Source organism: Theobroma cacao, chromosome 5 (assembly GCF_000208745.1).
Source record: "Theobroma cacao cultivar B97-61/B2 chromosome 5, Criollo_cocoa_genome_V2, whole genome shotgun sequence".
Taxonomy (NCBI): domain Eukaryota; kingdom Viridiplantae; phylum Streptophyta; class Magnoliopsida; order Malvales; family Malvaceae; genus Theobroma; species Theobroma cacao.
The window spans coordinates 1500999-1521764 of record NC_030854.1 but is presented as its reverse complement, the minus strand read 5'-3'; the positions used below and the strand labels follow the sequence as shown (position 1 = coordinate 1521764).

General features: G+C 33.9%; 3 protein-coding genes across 5 annotated transcripts; 2 read left to right on the top strand and 1 right to left on the bottom strand.

Annotated features, from left to right (window-relative positions):
• On the top strand, nt 4850-6790 carry LOC18597702 (tropinone reductase homolog At5g06060). 2 transcript variants are annotated; one of them, XM_007026879.2, is made up of 5 exons: nt 4850-5069; nt 5211-5418; nt 5873-6089; nt 6177-6283; nt 6379-6790. In XM_007026879.2, the coding sequence occupies exons 1-5, from the start codon at nt 4981-4983 to the stop codon at nt 6592-6594; spliced, it is 837 nt and encodes a 278-aa protein (XP_007026941.2). In that variant the 5' UTR covers nt 4850-4980; the 3' UTR covers nt 6595-6790. The 2 variants fall into 2 exon arrangements, with proteins under 2 accessions (XP_007026941.2, XP_017976975.1); XM_018121486.1 differs by having other exon boundaries at nt 4898-5069; nt 6376-6790.
• LOC18597701 (ultraviolet-B receptor UVR8) lies at nt 9941-14424 on the top strand. 2 transcript variants are annotated; one of them, XM_018121485.1, is made up of 12 exons: nt 9941-10280; nt 10560-10633; nt 10756-10840; nt 10937-11038; nt 11318-11449; nt 11545-11781; nt 11955-12194; nt 12489-12532; nt 12892-13074; nt 13419-13509; nt 13892-13935; nt 14026-14424. In XM_018121485.1, exons 1-12 carry the CDS (start codon nt 10085-10087, stop codon nt 14161-14163), a joined length of 1566 nt encoding a protein of 521 aa, XP_017976974.1. In that variant the 5' UTR covers nt 9941-10084; the 3' UTR covers nt 14164-14424. The 2 variants fall into 2 exon arrangements, with proteins under 2 accessions (XP_017976974.1, XP_007026937.2); XM_007026875.2 differs by lacking the exon at nt 10937-11038 and having other exon boundaries at nt 9958-10280.
• On the bottom strand, nt 13566-19646 carry LOC18597700 (transcription factor EMB1444). The gene is made up of 10 exons (XM_007026867.2): nt 18911-19646; nt 18001-18201; nt 17559-17652; nt 17421-17462; nt 17167-17226; nt 15630-16718; nt 15424-15525; nt 14914-15060; nt 14688-14813; nt 13566-14585 (listed from the first exon to the last, which is right to left on the bottom strand). The coding sequence occupies exons 1-10, from the start codon at nt 19006-19008 to the stop codon at nt 14496-14498; spliced, it is 2049 nt and encodes a 682-aa protein (XP_007026929.2). The 5' UTR covers nt 19009-19646; the 3' UTR covers nt 13566-14495.

Here is a 20766-nt window from a genome sequence, read left to right as displayed (position 1 = left end):
TAAAATTAGTCTACTAGTCAGATTATTGTCAATTCTTTAAAGATTTCACATAAACTGTCTTCCTCCTTAACTTTCATTATTTCAAAACGGAAATAATTAGAAATAAAGAAACAAAGTTATATTTATTTGTATATCTCTTACCTAATTGATATGAAATTTTTTGTATTATCACTTCAATATTCTCTTCACGTGTAAAGAATACAAATTGATCATACGACATGAATCATAAAAGGAAAAGTGAATTAAGACAGCATCTGCTTTGATAATATCTTAAATTTTTAAAACCATATCTAATTTAAAATAAGTTGATAACAAGTGAAAAGACCCTTCTTACGTAAATATGTTGAAGATATCTTTAATTTTAAAAAAATAACAAATCAAGATTAAAATAAATAATTAATATAATTATTTAAATATGAGTATGAAAGCATACGGCGGATATTTGGGTATGATATGACACTGATGACAGCATAATGGTACGTCTATTATTAAACAAACTAAGAAAATTAGCAACATTTAATTATTTTATAAATCATAATCTATTTTATTCTTTTGTTTGATATTAAAAAGATATTATATTATTTCGTTACTGTCACCATTGGCTTCAAATCAAAATCTTGGTACCCATCTTGCTACACCTTAATCTTGCTTAAATACATTGATAATTGTTAAATACTTTTCAATGCATTTAATCAATGAATTATTTCAAAGAAAAGGGTGTCGGTCAGGATCCTTATCCCATATTGTAAACCTAATGAGTTTTTAAATAAAATACAGACAAATTTTAGGTGCAACTAGTACTTTAAATTAATACAGCTTTCGTGAACATTCATTATTAATAATTATAAATTTGACAAGTACGTAGGTAGAATATCAACCTTAAATCACTCCACAACATGGTTCAAAGGGTACGATTTTCTTACGTTAATTATGTATAATGACTCAGATCATCTTCGTTTTTTTTTTCCAGTGAAATTTTGACAAAATTTTTTTCCTTTGTCTTTAAATTTTTGGTTCGTTTAAGTTTATATTAACAATAATGTTTCCCGTCAACCACGAACTCTAAACAACTTAAAAACCTTTGTTAGAATTCGTTTTATATTTTATTTTAATGTCTTTTACGAGACTCAAGTTCAAACATTTGATTTAGAAATTTCTACTGAATTTAATTTCTTAAAGAGGTAGTCTGTTCGAAGATCTGAAAAGAATTTGGTTATAAATCATTGTCAATGTCGCTAATTTTGATTATTAAAAGAAATCATTCTTTTTTTGTGAGAACTAACACGGCAAGGTAGACAATGAACCATGTTTAAATTTAAATAATAAATATACAGTTGCAGTTGTCATCTTTCAGACACGAGAGCATGTCGTGACTTAATGTTCTTCTTGTTCATGGAATGTGTTGGACTTGGGGTTTGTGATCTTAATTTATTTCCTTTTTTGGGTATTTTCTTTATCTTAATTTATTAGGCTTGGTGACTTAATTTATTCACTGTACAAGAATACGGTGGTCATTAGTTTGCCCTAATTATTTTTGTTAGCCAAAAGTTCAAACCCTTAATTAAAATATAGTTAGAGGATAATAAGAATTCAGAGGAAAAACTCATAGGAATAATTGCATTAAATTTTTAGGATAGACATCTGATCTAAAACTAATTAATAATGAATAGATAAAAACACATCTGTTATATTTAAATTCTCAAAGTACTGTTAATTTTTTTATATATATAATTGAGAGAAAGGGAATTCGAATCGTATTTTTTAAATAAGAAGATTATACACTAATAAATGAGTTAAATATTCGAATGCAAAGAAATACTTTTAATTAAAATATATGAGATTTCTTTTTTTATCACTTCAATACTTTTTTATACGTGTAAGAATAATATATTTATCACATGATATGAATTACGAACATATAAATAGAGATAACTCTGATATTGAAAACCGAAAGAAGAATTTTTTTGGGCTTTGTTATGGGCCTTGGTGAACTAGAGTGAAGTCTTACGTACAATGACAACGAGACTCGAAAAGACTTGGGCCTGGAAGAAGAAAAGAGTAAAAATAATACAAATAGAGTAGTAGAGTCAGAGTATAGGCAACAGGAAGAAGTAGAAGGATTAAAGTCTTTGATGTTTAAAATGAGTAGGGAGAGCGACAATCAGATAGCGACTCTTGTTTCTCTTGTTACAAAGCCATTGCTGGCTGGACTTGCTACCATTCAACATTTAGACAAGAAAGACACAGTCTCTTTCTTTTGGGGTATGCTGCTGCCGACTCATCCTAATAAAAAACTTATATTTTGCAGAGCGTGCTCCTTTGTTTATTCTCTTGAACTTTTCAATTTTCCCCCCCTACTTGTCTATCTGTTTTTTTCTTTCTCTAACCCAGAGAATCCCACCTCCCTCATAAGTCTCCACACAAAACAACACTTTTCCATCCTGCTAAAAGTTCTTGCTGATGGAAAGCACTTCGCTTACGGGTGATGCTCCTCGTTATGGACCTATCACGCGATATAAATTAAGAGAGAGACCAGTGAATGAACGCAATACTTAGTTGATATTATTATTATATTAAATTTTTAAGATGAGTATGTAACATCAATTGGTAATAGGTAGAGTAATCTTTACTATATTTTTATGCTTAGGATATATATTCCTAACTTAATAGATTTTTGTGATTTTTTAAAATCACCATTTTAAAATAAATATATTACCCCGATGAAAAAATATACAAAAAAGCAAAAGAGTGAAACCCGATTGTCAATTTTTATATCATACTATATCATGATATCATTTTCATGCATGAGATTTTTTTATATTATTTATATGTATACAAGGGCGGAGCTATAGCTTTTTTAAAAGGAGGCCAAATATAAAGAAACACTAAACAATAAAAAAAACTTTATATATAATTTAATTATCACTCATCTAAAAGAATAAATAAAATTTACAAGATATTGGATATAAAAAAAAGCACTTTAACAATAATGGTGGTGTCATAAATATTATTTATGAATAGAATTATAAAAGGAGTTTCTCTCACTCTCTGCGAGTAAGAGTGGAAGAGAAAATAATTTTTTCAACTCAAGTGAATTGTCTCTTTACTTTGTGTGTTCTAACTTTCTTTTTTTCTTTCTATTTGCCTTTTAAATTGTTAATTAATATATTGGGTTATTGGGTTGAGCTATTAAGATATAATATATTATGATAGGTTATTAGGTTAGACTGTTAAGATATAATATGTTATGATAGATTTAGATTTATATTAAAACTTAATGGATTTAGATTACTAGATTCACTTTTATTTTTTTAAAAAATTTGATAAGCTTAACATATTAGTTTAAAATTTATTTGTTGGGCTTAACTAGCAATATACTAACCATAATGACTCTAATTTTATCAAATAGTTTGAGAAATAAAAAAATTATTTTGAAAGCCATTAAAAATATATAATAAATAAATTTGTATTGAAAGAAATATAATTATTTTATTCTATCAATTTGTATATCTTTGTTACTTTAATTTTACAAGATATATATTAGAACGCATTAGTTATTCTGAATAAAAAAATGATATGTTGATGAGATTTTAAGCAACAATGCAATAATGCAACTTATATTTGAAAATCACATAATAATTTATTTATTTTTAAATATTAAAATTATACAAAATAAAATCTACATAATAAAAAAAGATGAATATGACAAGTAGAATATAGAATTCATATATGACATAATATAAAAAAAAAAAGAATATGGTTGATGGTTCGTAGGAATTTGTAAAAAAAAAATTTATAAAAATTTAAAATATATGTGTAAATAGAATAGAAATAAATAAATATATAAATAATAATAATATAAATTGAAAAAAATTAAAAAAAAACCTTGAAAATTGAGTGAAGTATTATGAAATTATTTTGTTATTTTTTTGTATTAATTACTAAATAAAAAATTATAAAAATTATAAAAAATTTTAAAAATTTTATATAATATGTAAAAAAAATTTTAATTTTGGGGGGTCCATCCCAGAAGGAGGATCCGCCCCTGTATATACATATCTATTATATTATTAATTAATTCAAAACGTGTAATATCGGAGTTTGCTGTCACGTTATAGTCTTTTAGTATGTTATATTCGATGCATAATTACAATAAATAATACAAATTTTAAGGATAAAAGCTTAATGTCTAGAACTATTCATACTACGATTTCTTGAGACTCTTTGACCTTTTCCATATTCTTTTTAGTTGTAAGAATATTAAGAAATAATATATATACATATATATATATATATATATATTTCATACATACAATGGTGGGAAGCGAGAGGCAAGCACCAGTTGGTTCACCTGCGGGCTTTAGAACTTGCTTTATCATCCAATGACAGGGTCAAAGATGCTGCTTGCCTTTCTGATGATCATCAGATTCTCAATCTTGCTATCTTAAACATTGAAATTGCATTATATTAATCTAGTAAAAGCTAATGCTAACTTAACAATTCTACACCAAGAATCAAATATAGGTTACTTTCTGTGGATCCTTCCTAGCAATGTAAAGAATCAAATCATGGTAAATGGGGGTTTGAGATTTTTTAATCCATTGCAAAAGATTCCTAAACAATTTATAACAGTACTCAACTGTCTGATATCCTCATTCATCTAACAGTGAAATTAGCTAGATTTTTGCCCCCAACAAGTACTAATCCGGACCTGGAATCAAGTTAGAAAGAGAAGCCATGAGCTAAAAAGCAGGTAGCTCGATGGTTTCGACGTTGACGGTTTGTCTTTTTCTGGATTGTAATTTTCTTTGTTCGGGTGACAAAGGGTTGACAATAGCCAATGGATAATTTCTATGGATAATTTCTTAATAGAAATTGTTTTATCCACGTTTCAATTTAAGCTGTTAAGTACTGGCAGTAGTTAGTTTTTTCTATTCATTTCAAAAACTGAAGGAAGAAGAAGAAAGTAGCAGTGCTAACATGGCTGGAGCAGGACCAGGTTGCAAGAATCAAAGATGGTCTCTTCAGGGTATGACTGCCCTTGTCACCGGTGGAACAAGAGGCATAGGGTTCGAACTCCCATCATTCTCTCTATTTTTTCTTCTTCTCTTTCTGTTTTGTTATGTTTCTGAACATCATATGCTACTTCAATTCATTCTGATACTGATATTTTCGATGTGGACTAATTTGATTGTTTTCCTGTATGTCAGATATGCCATTGTGGAAGAACTAGCAGCGCTCGGGGCAGTGGTTCATACATGTTCCCGGAACCAGGCAGAGATTAATGAAAGGCTACAAGAATGGCAGAGTAAAGGGTTTAAAGTGAGTGGTTCTGTTTGTGATCTCTCATCTAGAGAGCAAAGAGAGAAGCTTATGGAGACTGTCTCCTCTGTTTTTTATGGCAAACTCAACATCCTCGTAAGTTTCTAGTTCTAAAATTCGGTTTTCCCGAGCTTTGCCAAGCTATATCAGCTACCACCTTAGCTTGTCTTCAATTTTATCTTATTTTCTTTGTTCTGTCAATCTTCCTTGATCTCCATGTTTTCTATCATATCCACTAGCGGTTCTGAGCATTAAAATTCTTCTGGGTGAATATCTCAGTCAGATAAGGTTTGAGTAATATTTGGCTAATTCCCATAAAGAACTAGTTTGTTTTGTTTTACCTAATCTTTTGTGATTTGCTAACTTGTTGACAAGTGATGCTGAGTAGTCCTGGCTGCACGTATAAATTCTAGTAATGAAATCTCAACTTGTCAAATAGGTTGGAATTTGATTATTTCTTGGCTCATATACTAAAAATAAAAATGGTATTATTCTTTTGGGGGAAGTGCAGCAACTAGAATAATTTAAGTGGAAGCAAGTTTGTCCTCAGGTCAATAATGCTGGAATCACAATGCTCAAGCCTTGTGTGGAACACACTCTGGAAGACTACTCAACCGTAATGAGCACCAATGTTGAGGCTCCTTACCATCTTTCTCAACTTGCACATCCCTTCCTGAAAGCATCAGGAAATGGAAGTATTGTGTTTATCTCCTCTGTTGCTGGTTCACTGGCTCTACCTCGATTGTCTGCCTATTCAGCATCTAAAGGTATACTATGTAGATGTTAGCAAGCTTAAGTTTTGCAGGCTATTAGCCAAAATCTCACAAGTTAACCATGGTTGTTGCAATTTCCAGGAGCAATCAACCAAATTACAAAGAACTTGGCATGTGAGTGGGCAAAGGATAACATTCGGACCAATACTGTTTCACCATGGGGTGTCAAAACCACGATCATGATACCTGTATATTTCCTCTAACATACCTTAGTTGAGGAATGACAGATATATCTTTAGGTGTATGAATTGTTTTAAGATTCTTTTTGTTTCTTTTCCAGAAGCCAGACAGCCCTTATGTTGAGGAATTTATCAGGCTAATAGCTGGAACAGCGATGCCGAGGACAGGAGAGCCTGAAGAGATATCATCATTGGTGGCATTCCTTTGCCTTCCTGCTGCCTCATACATCACCGGACAGGTTATTTCTGTGGATGGAGGGTATACAGCGGGTGGCTGTTGGCCATTCCAAAATTTTAGCTTTACTTCGTTTGGTCCTTGAATTCCTAGTATCGAGCAACCAGCGTGTCAGCATAAACATTGTCTTAAAACAATTCAACCAGATGTTCACAGGGAACATTTTCTTATTGTGGATAATGTTTCATTTGTAAGACTCAGAGATCTTCTGCTCAAATCTTAATGTAGTTTATGTGTCAACTCATAACTGGAACTTTTAAGCTATTTTTGGGTTGAAATTATTGCCATCTTCTGTTCTCCTTTTTTACTACTTCTATTAATGTAATCGCATATAATTGAATATACATGTTAAGAGAAATAAAATCGAAATATACATTTAAAATTATCTCAATTTGTATTTGAAATCTTCAAATTTAAAAATAAATGAATATCTTCTGTTTTCATTTGATGTCTCGCTTAATTAATAATAAATCTAATAAATTTCTCATATTAGAATTTAAGATTTTAATTAAAAATATAAAACTAAATACATGATGTAAAATTAAGAAAAAAAAAACACTAAGAGAATTTCTGTTTGAAGCAGCTGAGTCCAGGAAAACCTCCCAGTTGGATTTGGGTTGAAAAGCAATTAGTTGGGCTTAGGTTGTCGAACTCCAACATAATAGGATCCTATTTTGGAGGCTAAGTAGAAATGGGAAATCAAGGACTTCATTGTGGGGTCTTCCATATCAGATCAGTCTCTGATTGATTCTGCATAGTTTTGTTGTGCACTTGGTCAAACCTTTCCGGTACCTACCATGGGCAAACTTCTAACAACTCTGAACTGGGGGTGATTTCTTCCTGCTACACCATCTAGTTGCCAACCCAATTCCACTAAAATATCAGAGTTTTTGGCTCCCATTACTTTCAAGTGTTTCCATCAATGGTCTATGGCATCAGAAACTTAGAAAGTGACCGAGTTCGGTAATGGCAAAGTTTGGTGCTCGTTAATAATTGTCCTTGAAGTTGGATGTCTGCTTCCCATCTTTAATCCAAGTCAGAAGACTCGTGACAATCATACACACACATGGAGTTAAAAAATGGGGAAGAAATGGACTTGGAACTTCATGAAAGCCAACCATTTTGGTTGGTCTAACTTTTTTGGTCTATATATGCTAATTGTGTCACTTCTGGTGAAAAAAAAAAGTGCATAAGAAAGACAAACATCACAGAAGAAGTTGACAGCAGAGCAAAATGATGGGTCTCTAAATGGAATGGACAGCTCCTGTGCATAGGGATAATGACACCAATGTTTTACTTGTCTTTTCCTTAGTTCAATGTTTCATTGCAATGACATTGATCAAAGTGTAGAAGAACAGGATTCAGGACAGAAACTCGTAGTCGTAAGAGACTAGCTCTTTAATTATCCTTGTAAGTTCATCAGATTGCTTCACATTTTCAGCTTCCATTACAGCTTCGGATGAAGCTCATATGCAAATCAAAGAGGGTTTGTTACCATATATGTCAACTTGCATTACCCCTTTTGAGATTATCAAGAAATGGAAGCATTGCGGGTGTGGTAGCATCACCGTACCTCTCCCTCTACGCAGGCAGCTTCTTGGCTAGCTTAGAAGCTGTATTGATTATGACTCTGCATCTATGGAAGTTCTAACTTTACTCAATAAATTGGTCCTCCTCAAAAGCAACCAATCATGTCACCAAGAAGTTGGCCTGTGAGTAGGCAAAAGACAACATTCGCCCTAATGAAACTGCACCATGGATTATACATCAACAGATTCTGTGAACTTTCAGTTAGTTTCAACCAAGTTTCTTTTACCCTTCTGTGCAATATCATGAAGTCCTTGTAACAGCTTTTCTATGGGTTTTAGTTGCTCATAAAATAATTGATACGGATCTATTTCATTATCACTTTAATTACGTGTAAATATAACATTTATCACGTATCATGAAACATCGAAAAACTTACGAAATGATTAACAAATGAAGATAAAATATCTTTTTTGAACTCATCTTAAATTTTTAAGATGAACACTCAATCTAAAATCAATCAATAATATGTGAAAAAACTTTTATATATTAATTAATGTAACATATTCTAATTTTTTTTTTCAAATTTCAACAAAAGTATAAAACCACTTGCTTTTAGCTTGTAGAATTAATTAAACCACTAGCGGATAAAAGAGTAGTTGTTACCTTATCACATTAACGGACCAAGTATGACTAATTACAGCTACTAATTAAAAGTCTTTTGTTATAACAACTTGACCGATGGTACAATAATTTCATGATTAACTGTTGCACTTGAACTACTAATTCAAAGACACTGTGCAAAATAAAATGAAAACATATTAATCTTAAATTCACAATAATTCAAGTTCTTACAAACCAATGAATTAATTATAAGTTGAAATATGAACTTGGTCTACTTTTTTCATTACAATAATGTTAAATTTTTATAATAAAATTTGTTCACGTGACTTCCTCTATTGATGATGTAACATGTTAATTGATTTTTTTATTATAAGACATTCATTAATAAAAAAAATTACTAAAATTTAATTTTTAAAAAAATTATAAAAATATTTAATTATTATTTAATTAAAATAAAATATAATTTTTTCGATTGATTTAAAAAATAATCACACTGTCAAGAATACTACATTATCCATCAATTTAACCGATAAAATTTCAGTATTGTTATAAATTATTTTTAAATAAAAATATAAAAATTAAATTTTATAGAAATTGATGTAAATAGATTAAAATTATCGAATTAATATAACAAAAGAATCAAATTCAAAATCCCACCATTAATTATAATATGTGAGTACCATAAGGTTGATAAACTTGATTAAACTTCTGCATTGCTCTAGATAGATCCATAAAATTAGACAAGTTGTTGCAGAACTGTTGGTTACTTTTGACATCATTAATCATTAAATTAAGGAAGAAAGAAGAACCAATATTTAAGCTAATGACGATTGAGTTTATGTTCATCGTGGCCCTCCATCATAAAGCTTATTCCAAAAGCAACGATCTAGATGACGCCACGTAACCCCGACCGTGCCGAGGCGTTGGATTCCGACCCAAACCTAAGACCAACATAGGAACAATTAAACTATGATTAAAACGTAACCCAAATCACAAACCTAGATTAAAATAGGATTTAAACATTTACCGAATTTTCTTTTATTAGGCTAGCCCCACCACGTGGCGACCAACCAGACAAGCTCCGGGAACTAGAAAAGGTTAGGAAAGTCATCTCTCTCTCTCTCTCTCCCTTCCAGAAAGTTCCAGGGAACTCGTGGTGCAAAGGGTATAATAACATACACGCGGTGCTGATAGCGCCACGTGTAGGTAAAATGACGTGGCATCCGACGTGGCATACGTTACTTCTCTGTAAATGATACGGTCCCCCTCCCAAGCTTCAATGCACCGTTTCTCTTTTAAGTTTTCTCTCCTCTTCTCTTCCAGAAAAACGGATCAGAAAATTGTCTCGGCATTGAATCTTTGTTTCCCGGAAAGTTAAAAAGAAAAAAAAAACAGGATTTGTTTCCTTTAAAATATGTTAAGAAATGAATGGAAATGAAACAGAAGGAGTGAAAATGGAGGAATGTAAAGAAATGGCGGTTTATATGTGGGGATATTTGCCGGGAGCTTCGCCGGAGAAATCTCCGATGCTGTCTCCTGTTCCCGTCCGGTTACCGACTTCGGCTTCGTCGTGGAAGGACGTTTGTGGTGGTGGTTGTGGGTTTGCTATGGCCATTTCAGGTCAACCCTTTTTTTTTTAATTTTTTCACAATTTGCTTTCAAAGGACGTTTGATTTTTTTATTGGTTAATGTTTTCAAGCTAAGTTTTTGATTAATCAATTTGGGTTATGGATTTGAGGAGCTTTATCTATTTATTCAAGAGAGTTTAAGTTGAAATTAAAACAAAATTACTTCCCTATTAGGCCAAAGTTCTGATGAATAAAGAAAAATTTTGAAGAAAGGATTGAACTTTAGTTGAAAAAATGGCTGAGTTGGTTTTTTTTTGGTTTGGAAATTTAGATTGCGGAAAGCTGATAACTTGGGGTTCAGCAGATGATGAAGGGCAAAGCTACCTGACATCAGGGAAGCATGGGGTAATTGAAGGGATCCTCTAATTTATTGAGTTAAAATAATTAATGGTTTACTTTTCTCTGAATTGATAAAATGCAATACATTCTTTTTGGGGGCTCAAAATTTTTTTTTTTTAATTTTTAAGGAAACGCCTGAGCCATTCGCTCTTCCAACTGAAGCTTCAATAGTGAAGGCAGGTGCTGGTTGGGCTCATTGTGTTTCTGTAACAGGTAATTCTTTTCTAGTTCCTATTTCTCTTTTGCTTGCTTAGAATGTCGATTAGCTTATATAAAGTATTTGCAAATAAAATTCTTTGAGGTACGAAGAAAACAAGTACACAAGTTATGTTTACTGGTTGAGAGATGAAGATTCTGAAAGTTATTTGGGAAATGCTGATGACCATTTGTTCTTGCATCACCACGATATAGGTAATATCTTAGAAAATAGTTGTTGAATTCTCCCGATTGACAGAATATGTGTTAGAATGGAAGTGCTTATATAGTCTCCTTGATAAGGGACCTTGCCTCTTTAATAACTTTTTGTAGATTGTTTAAGACGATAGTTTGGTAGTAATATGTTTTCCATGGCTGGAGGCTTTGTCTGAATGCCTGTTGCCATGAAAACAAGTTTTTACTCTATTTGTTTTATTGAAAAATGTATTCATCTAAACAGAATCTGAATGGGCTTTTCTAATTTTCAATGTGCAGATAAAGGTGAAGGGTACACATGGGGCTGGAAGGAGTGTGTCCCCTCTGGGAAAATCACCCATGATTGGGTTACTGGAGGGAGCTTTGAAAAGGATATTGTTGGGAAACAGACTACTGTACAAACTGAACAAGGTGATTTCATTGAAGCCTGTATAGCTCGATGGTAACAAATGGTGCACCATTTCAATTGTTTCAAACTAATGTTATGGAGGTTGAATTTCTTACAGTGAGTCCAAAGTCGCGTGGATCAAATGTAAGTGGTGGAACAGTTTCTCAAACAGAGAATCGAAAGGCTGGGGAGGAAACAGCAAAGCGAAGAAGAATATCTGCAGCAAAAGAAGAACATGAAAGCTTAACTTCTGGAGATGAATTTTTCACGGTGTCTCCCTGTCTCGTGACTCTGGGTCCAGGAGTAAAGATCACAAGTGTTGCTGCAGGCGGGCGCCATACTTTAGCACTGTCAGGTAAATAAACAACATCTTGGGTCGCCAGCCTTGACAGTTGTATTTTCAGGTGAAGAAGCCTCCTCTTGTCATCACACCATATAGTTTTGTAGGTTGTATGAAGTACGAAGATATGGAAGATTTTTGATCTAAAGCAAGACACCTGATGCATCATATTTTTACCGAGGTTTCAGATATGGGACAGGTCTGGGGTTGGGGCTATGGAGGTGAAGGACAGCTAGGCCTAGGTTCCCGAATAAAAATGGTGTCTTCTCCGCACCTCATACCATGCATTGAACAAACTACTTCTGGAAAAGATAGGTCTCTAGCAGTTCATCAAGGAAGCTTGAGTTCACAAATGCAACTTTCTAAAGCGTATGGAAGCTATGTGAAGGAAATCACTTGTGGAGGTCGGCATAGTGCAGTAATAACAGGTCAGCATTTGGCAGTAGAATTTCATTACATTGCTTTAGGGTTTTTTTCCCATAAACTAAACATGCTGGTTTAATTTGCTATGATTTTGCAATTATCGTTCAACAATGGCTATGACCTCATCAAGATAATTCTAGCTTATATTTCTCTGATATGGATCTCCTTAGGTTGATTCTGGTTGCAAGTTGATCACAAACTTTTTAGTTGCATTCTTGGCTTGTTTTTCTGAGATTTGATAAAGATGTTAAATACCATTGATATATTCTGACTCCCCTTTATCACTTTTTCCACTGTAGATGCTGGAGCTTTACTTACCTTCGGTTGGGGACTTTACGGGCAGGTGAATATCATAAATGTGAATCTATTGCTTATGTTGTTGTTGGTAGTAATTTTCATTCTGCCATTTTATTCCTTATTTCATTTTGGTCCCTTGTGGTGAGATGAATGGATAAAATGATGCACTTTCTAACATTGCTCCACCTTATCTATGTATATGGAAATATGGGGGTTTACATACTTACATACAAATGGAAATGGGGGGGGTAACTAAAACCATGTTATTGGCATTGGACACTTTATCTCATATGTTCAGTCATATATGATCCTCATTGTAACCAAACTAACCCTCAATGCTTTACATTATTATAGTTTATTCATTTTGCCTGTGAAACTAAAATTATTCTGCCTCTTTTTGTCCAGTGTGGCCAAGGAAGTACAAGTGATCTTTTGAAACCAACTTGCGTTTCTTCTTTTTCGGGTATACAAGTCCTAGGAGTTGCTGCTGGCCTGTGGCATACCGTTTGCATAGCTGTTGATGGCCAAGTATATGCCTTTGGTGGTAATCAGTTTGGACAGCTGGGTACTGGTGCTGAGCAGGCTGAGGTATATTTAAACGCTGTTATCTATTTCACTTTGGTCATCTACTCCAGCAGGGGCCAATGGAAGCAAGAAGTATATATGTCACTGCCAAAATGCTAGAATGAGCAGTCCCTTTCATTTTCTTTGTATGATACAGAAACTAAGCCTAGGAATTGACCACCCTTTGAATTAAGCTATTAACTAGATTGAAATGATTTTCAAGCTGGTTCGTTCTTATTCATTTTTATTATCAGAATTAAGCTTGTTACTCCACATTTTCATCGATATGCATGTAAAAAGATTCAAGAATTTTTGAAGGTATCTGGCGAAGTTCCTGAACTAATTAGTTGTTTCCATGTCTGCTTCAGACATCACCAAGGCAATTGGATGCCGCAAGTTTGGAGGGCAAGCATGCAAAGATGGTATCATGTGGGGCTCGCCACAGTGCTATACTTACAGGTATGAGTATGACTACACAAAGTACCCTAGGAATCATCCATAAGGAAGAAGTGATAGGCAAGAGAACCAGCTCTTGGTTTATTGCAGCTGGTATTCATATTCCTTAAGGTTTTTTGGGGTGTAGAATTTGTGCAAGGGCTTCATAGCTACACAAGACGATATATACATTTGGTAGTTGAAGTAATTCAAAAACTGAAAGGATTAACACAAATTATAAGGGTCTTAGAAGTTGTTTAAGGGCATCTACTCTATAGACACACAAGAAAATATAATACATTCTGGCGGTTTGCTCAAACAATCAGAGAGAAGATGGACATATTACTAAGAACTATAAAATTTCTAAAGTTTCTGGCCTAAAATTGCTTATTGTTTTTTTTGCAAGATGATGGCCGAGTACTAAGCTGGGGTTGGAATAAGTACGGCCAGGTATGATGTTAATCACCCACTCTACTTAGCTACTGGACATATGTTATCAGCACAAACGTCAAATTCATACTCTTGGTTGCCTGCATGCAGCTTGGTCTGGGTGATACAATCGACCGTAACACTCCTGCTCCGGTTCCCATAGACGGTTGCCTACCAAAAAATGTTGCTTGTGGTTGGTGGCACACGCTATTGCTGGCAGAAACACCAATTTGGGCCCCAAATTCTTGATAAGATCGAAAGAGGAACAGTTTTGGTAGAGTAGAGATGCACTGACTGGTCAGGGTTCTTTGATGTATTCATCGCCTTAGTGTACGACTGTACATATTGCTGTTTGCACATCCATTTAAGCATGTACTCTTCTTGCAGGGGCTAGTTTGTCTTTTAACAGCAGATTGCAGTGCCAGCTGAATTAATTTGTACACGAACAATAAATACTAGTACTGATACATTAAATAATCAGTAGGCTTGTCATTCCTTCGCCTGGTAGTACAAAGTTGTGTGGACAAATATGTCTTTTAAGTTTGCTCGAAGTGGGAAAACAGACAGTGAGTTATTCATCACTAAATCTTGCTTGAAATGGGATTTCTTTGACGCTGTAAAAGCTGCATCAAAGGCCAGAATATATCCAGTCTGTGAAAGCCCCTGGAAGCCTGCATGCAGTGTAACTATGTCTCAGAAATGTTTGCAGCCGTGACATGGTAAAAACCGTTATGGTCAAAACACATACTTAAAAATTAAAAGCTATCTGATACCTCAACAATGAAATGAGCCCATGTATTGTTTGAACAGCTCTCCATCACACCCTTCAAGATCGTTAAATTGAAACTTCGGATCACCTGAGCAATCTCCAGGAACAGACAATGCTCATTGCATAGCATCTGCAGTGGATGTAGTTTAGCACTTAACTTTAAAATCAAGCAATATGGACATTATTGCACAGTTTCTTAACATATTCATGTTATGAAACACAGAACAGACCTCTATGAGGAAGTGGCCTGGGTATGCAAGATCTTCCACAACGATGGGGCATGCTTTTAGTTTGTCTCCAATCTCAAACGCCCAGCTTGCTCCAATTTGATAACAATCTTTGCTTTCAGATGATCTCATATTCTTGCGAACAGTTACCTGCAAAGCATAACATTCGCAGCTCAGTACTTCTGACTGCCTTGAGCTCATAACACCAGAAAATAATCGTTGATTTGAACTACATAGCTAATCTTGACTTTTGCTCCAAGGTTCTTGACCTCAAAACAAAACCCTAGACTTCGAGCTCAAATGACCATGATTCTTCCAGTCAGAGCTGCATCTTACACATCTTAGGATATCCAATTTGAAAATAGTTGTAATGATTTTGAGGATGCCATGGAAAAATAAAATAAAGAAAAAGAAAAGGTAATTGGAAAGGGCATGGGAGAAAAGGATACTTTTAGCAAAAGTTAACAAATGCAACTGTTAAATCTAAATATTATTACTTTAGACTTCACATACCTCCCGATGCACCCATTGCTTCAATTTCTCAGCTTGGTTGGTCACACTACTCAAATACCGCATGTGTTTAACAGTGTGATCCAAGAGAGCATCAATGCTATACTGAAATTGTTAGAAAAGTATATTGACTTAGATAGCATAAAAAATACAGATGAGCATCGACATATAAGAAGCACAATAGATACTAACTCAGAGGAAGTACTGACCTTATCACCATTTGGAACAAGTTCTCGTAGCTCCTTAAGCCGATCCTGTATCATTTGTCTATCCCTTGGCCTTGGCCTTGGGTTATCACCAAGTCTAGCCCTTCTTTTGGTGACACTGGATTGCTTTTGTCCTTTTCTGGATTGCATGTAATAGCAATCTTTTCCCAGATTCTTATCATCAGTTAATGTGCTCACTGTACTCTTGAAAGAAGCTGAAGTCTTAGAATTAGAATTATTTTTTGCCTCACCAACAAGTGCAGATGTAACTCGGCTCACTGGAATTGAATCACCCATCACACTTTGAGGTCGAATAGACACAGGCAGTTGTCCCGTTGACGTCATGAAATGATTGGATCTATTAGCAATGTCAACAGAACCATCATATACGTGGCCAACCACAGCTTGTAACAGATACTCTGCACCACCTCCTTTAGCGAATGAGGGCTCAATGTCATCAAAGAGATCTCTAAATACATCCTCAGTCAAAAAAGATGACTCCCAAAAGTATTCATTGCTCTGTTTTTCAAAGGCTGGTCCAAGTGCTTTGTGCAATTCACAATCTTTGGGGAAGCTAAGGAAACCAGCATCATAAACACTAAAGTCTCCAAAGGGTGGTTCCAGCAAATCACTGGCTGGGTAAGGATATGTAACTCCATCTAAGATTTCTCCACACTCTCCCACAGTGTAACCATTATATTCAGGATTTGCCCACAATTCTTCCTTAATACAAGACAAACCAAACATTTCACTCTCCCCCATCGCCAGCTGGTAGGAATTTATAGATTGGCTTAGTGGTGATGATACTTCACTGAGGCTAACTGGTGGGACACTGATCTTATTTTCACCCTCACTTTCAAGAACCTCTGGCAGATCTATTTCAGGCACCTGAAATGCATTCTGAATGCTTAATGGCTTGATACCATCAACAGCATTTGAATCTTCCGAGTTCAGCGGGCTAATTGATGCACTTGAAGACTCTTCTAACTTCTCCAAAAGACTTGATGTTAGTAATGATGGTAACTGAGTGTGAATGTCCTTGCAGGAAAATCTATCTTTGATGTATGCAGGAGTTGATAAATCTTCAGGAACCTGTTGATGGATGGGGAAACAAACAGAAGAACATAAGATACATATATGACAAGAGCACCACTTCCATAACTGCAATGCAATCACCCACCAATTGCTGCACAAACAATCGCACATACTCACACGAAGATACATATACAGTGACATCTCTTATGGAGGCAGCATAACAGATTGTCCGTTTTTTCATTTGGGTGGGGGGTTGCAGTGGGGAAAATAAGAGTTTCATCTCCAGGCATCATTAATTAATGCACTGGCTGTTCACATGGATCTCAATACCACATTCTTAGAAATCTTGAGATTGAAACCATTCTGATGTTCTTGTATACAGTGTAGGTTAACAGAACTGACAGAGACACAGGAAAAGTTAAAATTTCACAACAACATATCTAAGTACCTGTTTGGACTAGAATACTATTATAGCCAATAAGAAAAGTTTAGAACAAATACACACCATCTCCAATGATCCAAGTTGAAAAACTCCATGTGGAAGCACAGGCACCAGCACAATAGTCTGCAGAAGCATCACAAATAAGCAATACCATCTGTTTTAAAGATCTAAACTGGAGCAGCTAACTTCATCATCAAGCCTGCACTAATTAAACGCATGCAAACATGTGCACCATTGTGTACATGGAAGCATGAACCTGGAGTAGCTAAAATATTGATCTAGACTTGCTAGTAAGGTGCAGTACAAGATTATGTTACCTTGATTCCTGATGCAAACTGTAGTAGCCATTCCTCTGGACACTGGCAATTGAAAAATAACACTTGTAACGTGTGTTATCCGTCATTTGCAGAACTGTAACCATTTAAACATATCATGTATCATTATTAGAAACTTACCTCAGGAACCAACTTCGAGTTGGCTTTGCCAGTGAAAATATCATCATAGGAAACCCAGCAGTGCTTCCCTGTATATGCCACTTTACCAACAACCCTGATAAATTTAGAGATTCAAAGTCACTAGAAGTTTCATCTCCAAAGGACTGACTTGTAAGAGCAAATTTTGGCTTGGTAACATCTTCCCAAGCAACACAGAGAGAGAGAGAGAGAGAGAGAGGTGCAAGCAGATGGTGATGAGCAGAATAATATATTTAGGATAATGGTAGCTTGAGAGCCAGAGGAAATCCCCTGCAAAATTAATTTCTTGAGGCTTAATACTAAAACTACCATTCAGGAAGAGCCATAAACAATGGGCAGTTTAATATCCAGAAAGTAAAAATGTTATTGTATCACGAGAAACAAACATGACTAGTAATAATGAAAGTTAAGATCAACATTTTACCCTTCTCCCCATGCATACTTAAGATGTGACATATTAGCCACCACCAGGCCAATTGGGTATCCTCCAAAACAACCGTCATGGATGCTCGTTTCAAAGTGTGATGGGATGATTTCACTGTTAGAATGAACATCACTTGAGATACTTTCCACAGATTCTCTTGGTCTTGGATAAACACAATACCCATCTTCCCAGGTCAAACTCCTGAAATCAACGCAGGCAACTTGTAAAACACACAGCCCACACACAATAGAGAGGTTGGGGGGCGGGGGGAGTCAAAATTAGTTTAAAATTGCAATCAAGTAATGTAACAAAAATAAGAATCATGACATATTAATTTCCTAATGCAAATACTTTGATCGCCACAAAACGTTGGCAATATGAGAAAAAAGTACAAGATAATTCTATTTGCCTATGGAGTCTCAAAGGCCTTGTCCAATAATGGCAGATGCTGTTAGAGGATTGATAGGTAAATTTGCAAACTAGCATCCAATACACCTCATAGAACCATCGCAAAGCTGAATGCTTTTCCTTTATCCGTGGTTTTGCTATTAAAAGAAAACCCCAATTACAGTCCACACCCTTATTTCTTTTTGTCTCTTTAGTTACAAATGCATCATTCAGCAGCTGCTAAGTGGAATGCTATGAGAGCGAAGGTTACCAAAAGTTTATACGTTTAAGTCCAGGAGAATCTGTGTAGGCTAGTTAACCAACATCCTCATAAAACCATGAAAGTGATCATATGCCCCACCAAAAATTGTAGTAATAACAACCATTTATGCCTAAAAATAATAGTATTTCAAAGAGAATGAAGCCACCCCATCTACAACAAGACATTCGAACAAGTTAAAATTCAGGTATAACAAAGATTAGTACATTTTCTCTTATAATTAACGCCAAAGGAGAAACTTACATGGGGCTCCGGTGCCTTAGCTTCCAAAGCACAGCATATTTCCAAGGTGAATTGCTGCAAAAACTCTTCAACAACTGCCTTAAAGCGCTAGTCCCCATTTTTCTTCAACTATTTTCAACTAAAAAACACAGATTTTCTATTACACTCTAAAAACCAATTACTGACTACAACTCAAAATTTAGCCTTCCTCTAGCTACCACGATACGACCCTCGACCCGCCTGTTTTATTCTCAATCCTGCCCTTCGTTTTATCGGTGGCCCTGTTGAACAAACCAGCAAAAACCCCATCTTGCTAAAAGAAAATAAAAAAAAAAACACTTATTTTCTCACCAAAGAACAAGCAACTTCTCTTACTACAAACAATTAAACGTGAAAAACCAAACCCATCTCCATTTTAGCAACTTCCAACGAACAGTCCATTAAAAAACCCAAACTTTCTCAGCAAAAGTTGAAGCTCGGAAACTTTAAAACCCAAAAAAGAAATGAAAGCTAAAATAAGTTTGAGAGCTTTGGGTATTTAGAAAAGATGAAAAAGAAAAGGAATTTGTGAAGGGGATCAAAGAAGATAGAGATGTTCGAATTCGTTGGATTCCATGATTAAAAACCTTTATATATTTGCTAAAAAGATGGTCTCAATCGAAACTGTAGAAACAGATATGAACAAAAAACAAGAATCAAAGTGAGAGAGAGAGTGTGTGGGAAATTAGCTTTTCCACTCCTTCTAAAGACGCAATGCACTTCCAAACGGCTTTAACATTCTGCTTTTATATATAGTTTGCTTGTCCCGCCACCGGTGACCGGTCACCATGAAACATACACTAATTCAAGATAAAATAAAATAAAATCGGATTTCAAATTTGTCCAAAGTCAGATTTCATAACTCTAGCATACATAGCACATTCATGGACCCACAAATTAATTGGGTCTTTTCATTTAATTATATTAAAATACTTTCTTATTAAAAAATATCCAACATTTGTACCCAAGTTTGTTACTCTGGTGCATGAACTTCTTGTTTAAAGAATAAGATTCGAATATCTTTTTTTTTAATTATATAAAAAAAAATTCAACATTTATATCAAAAAAAAATACTTTCATATCTTTAAATTTTAATTGAAATTATAAAAAAATTTACTAATTTTCGAAATAAATACTCTATCCTAAAAATATAAACAACGTTAACAAATATTATTAAAAAACTAAAATATTTTTTTTATTAATTTAAAAATTATTATTATTATATTTTTTTTTTAAAAAAAAGATCACCCTCAAGAAAAAGGAGTACCGGTCAATGCTCTCCTTTGTTGGGGAGCATTGATCTCCCTTGGGTAGCATCAATCGGTGTTTCCTTTTTTTAACTTAAAAAAATTATAAAATAATAATTTTAAAATTAATAAAAAATAAAATTATCATTTTAATATTGTCATATCATCCAACTAACAATTGACTAATAGTTAAACTTATGTATTCAACGAAAAATATTTTTTTTTGAACAGAGTGTTCATTTTCAAAATTAATAGATCCGTTTAGAATTTTAATTAAAATTTAGAAAATAAAGGTATTTTACCCCTTATATTATAAAATAATTTTAAATTTTAATATAAAAATATATTAAAATTTAAAATTTTTATCTTAAATCTCTTTAAAAAATCGAAAAAAAGACAAAATATTTAAAAATAATATATATTTTAATTATCAGAACATAAAGTGCTAATAACTTGAGTTCAAGTATCACTGGCCCAATAATTTTTTGGAGCTAAATGACATCATTCTCGAAAAGCTTAAACTTATATTATTAATAATGATTGATTTAAATACTTATATAAGTTTTTTTTTTGAAAATTAAATACTTATAT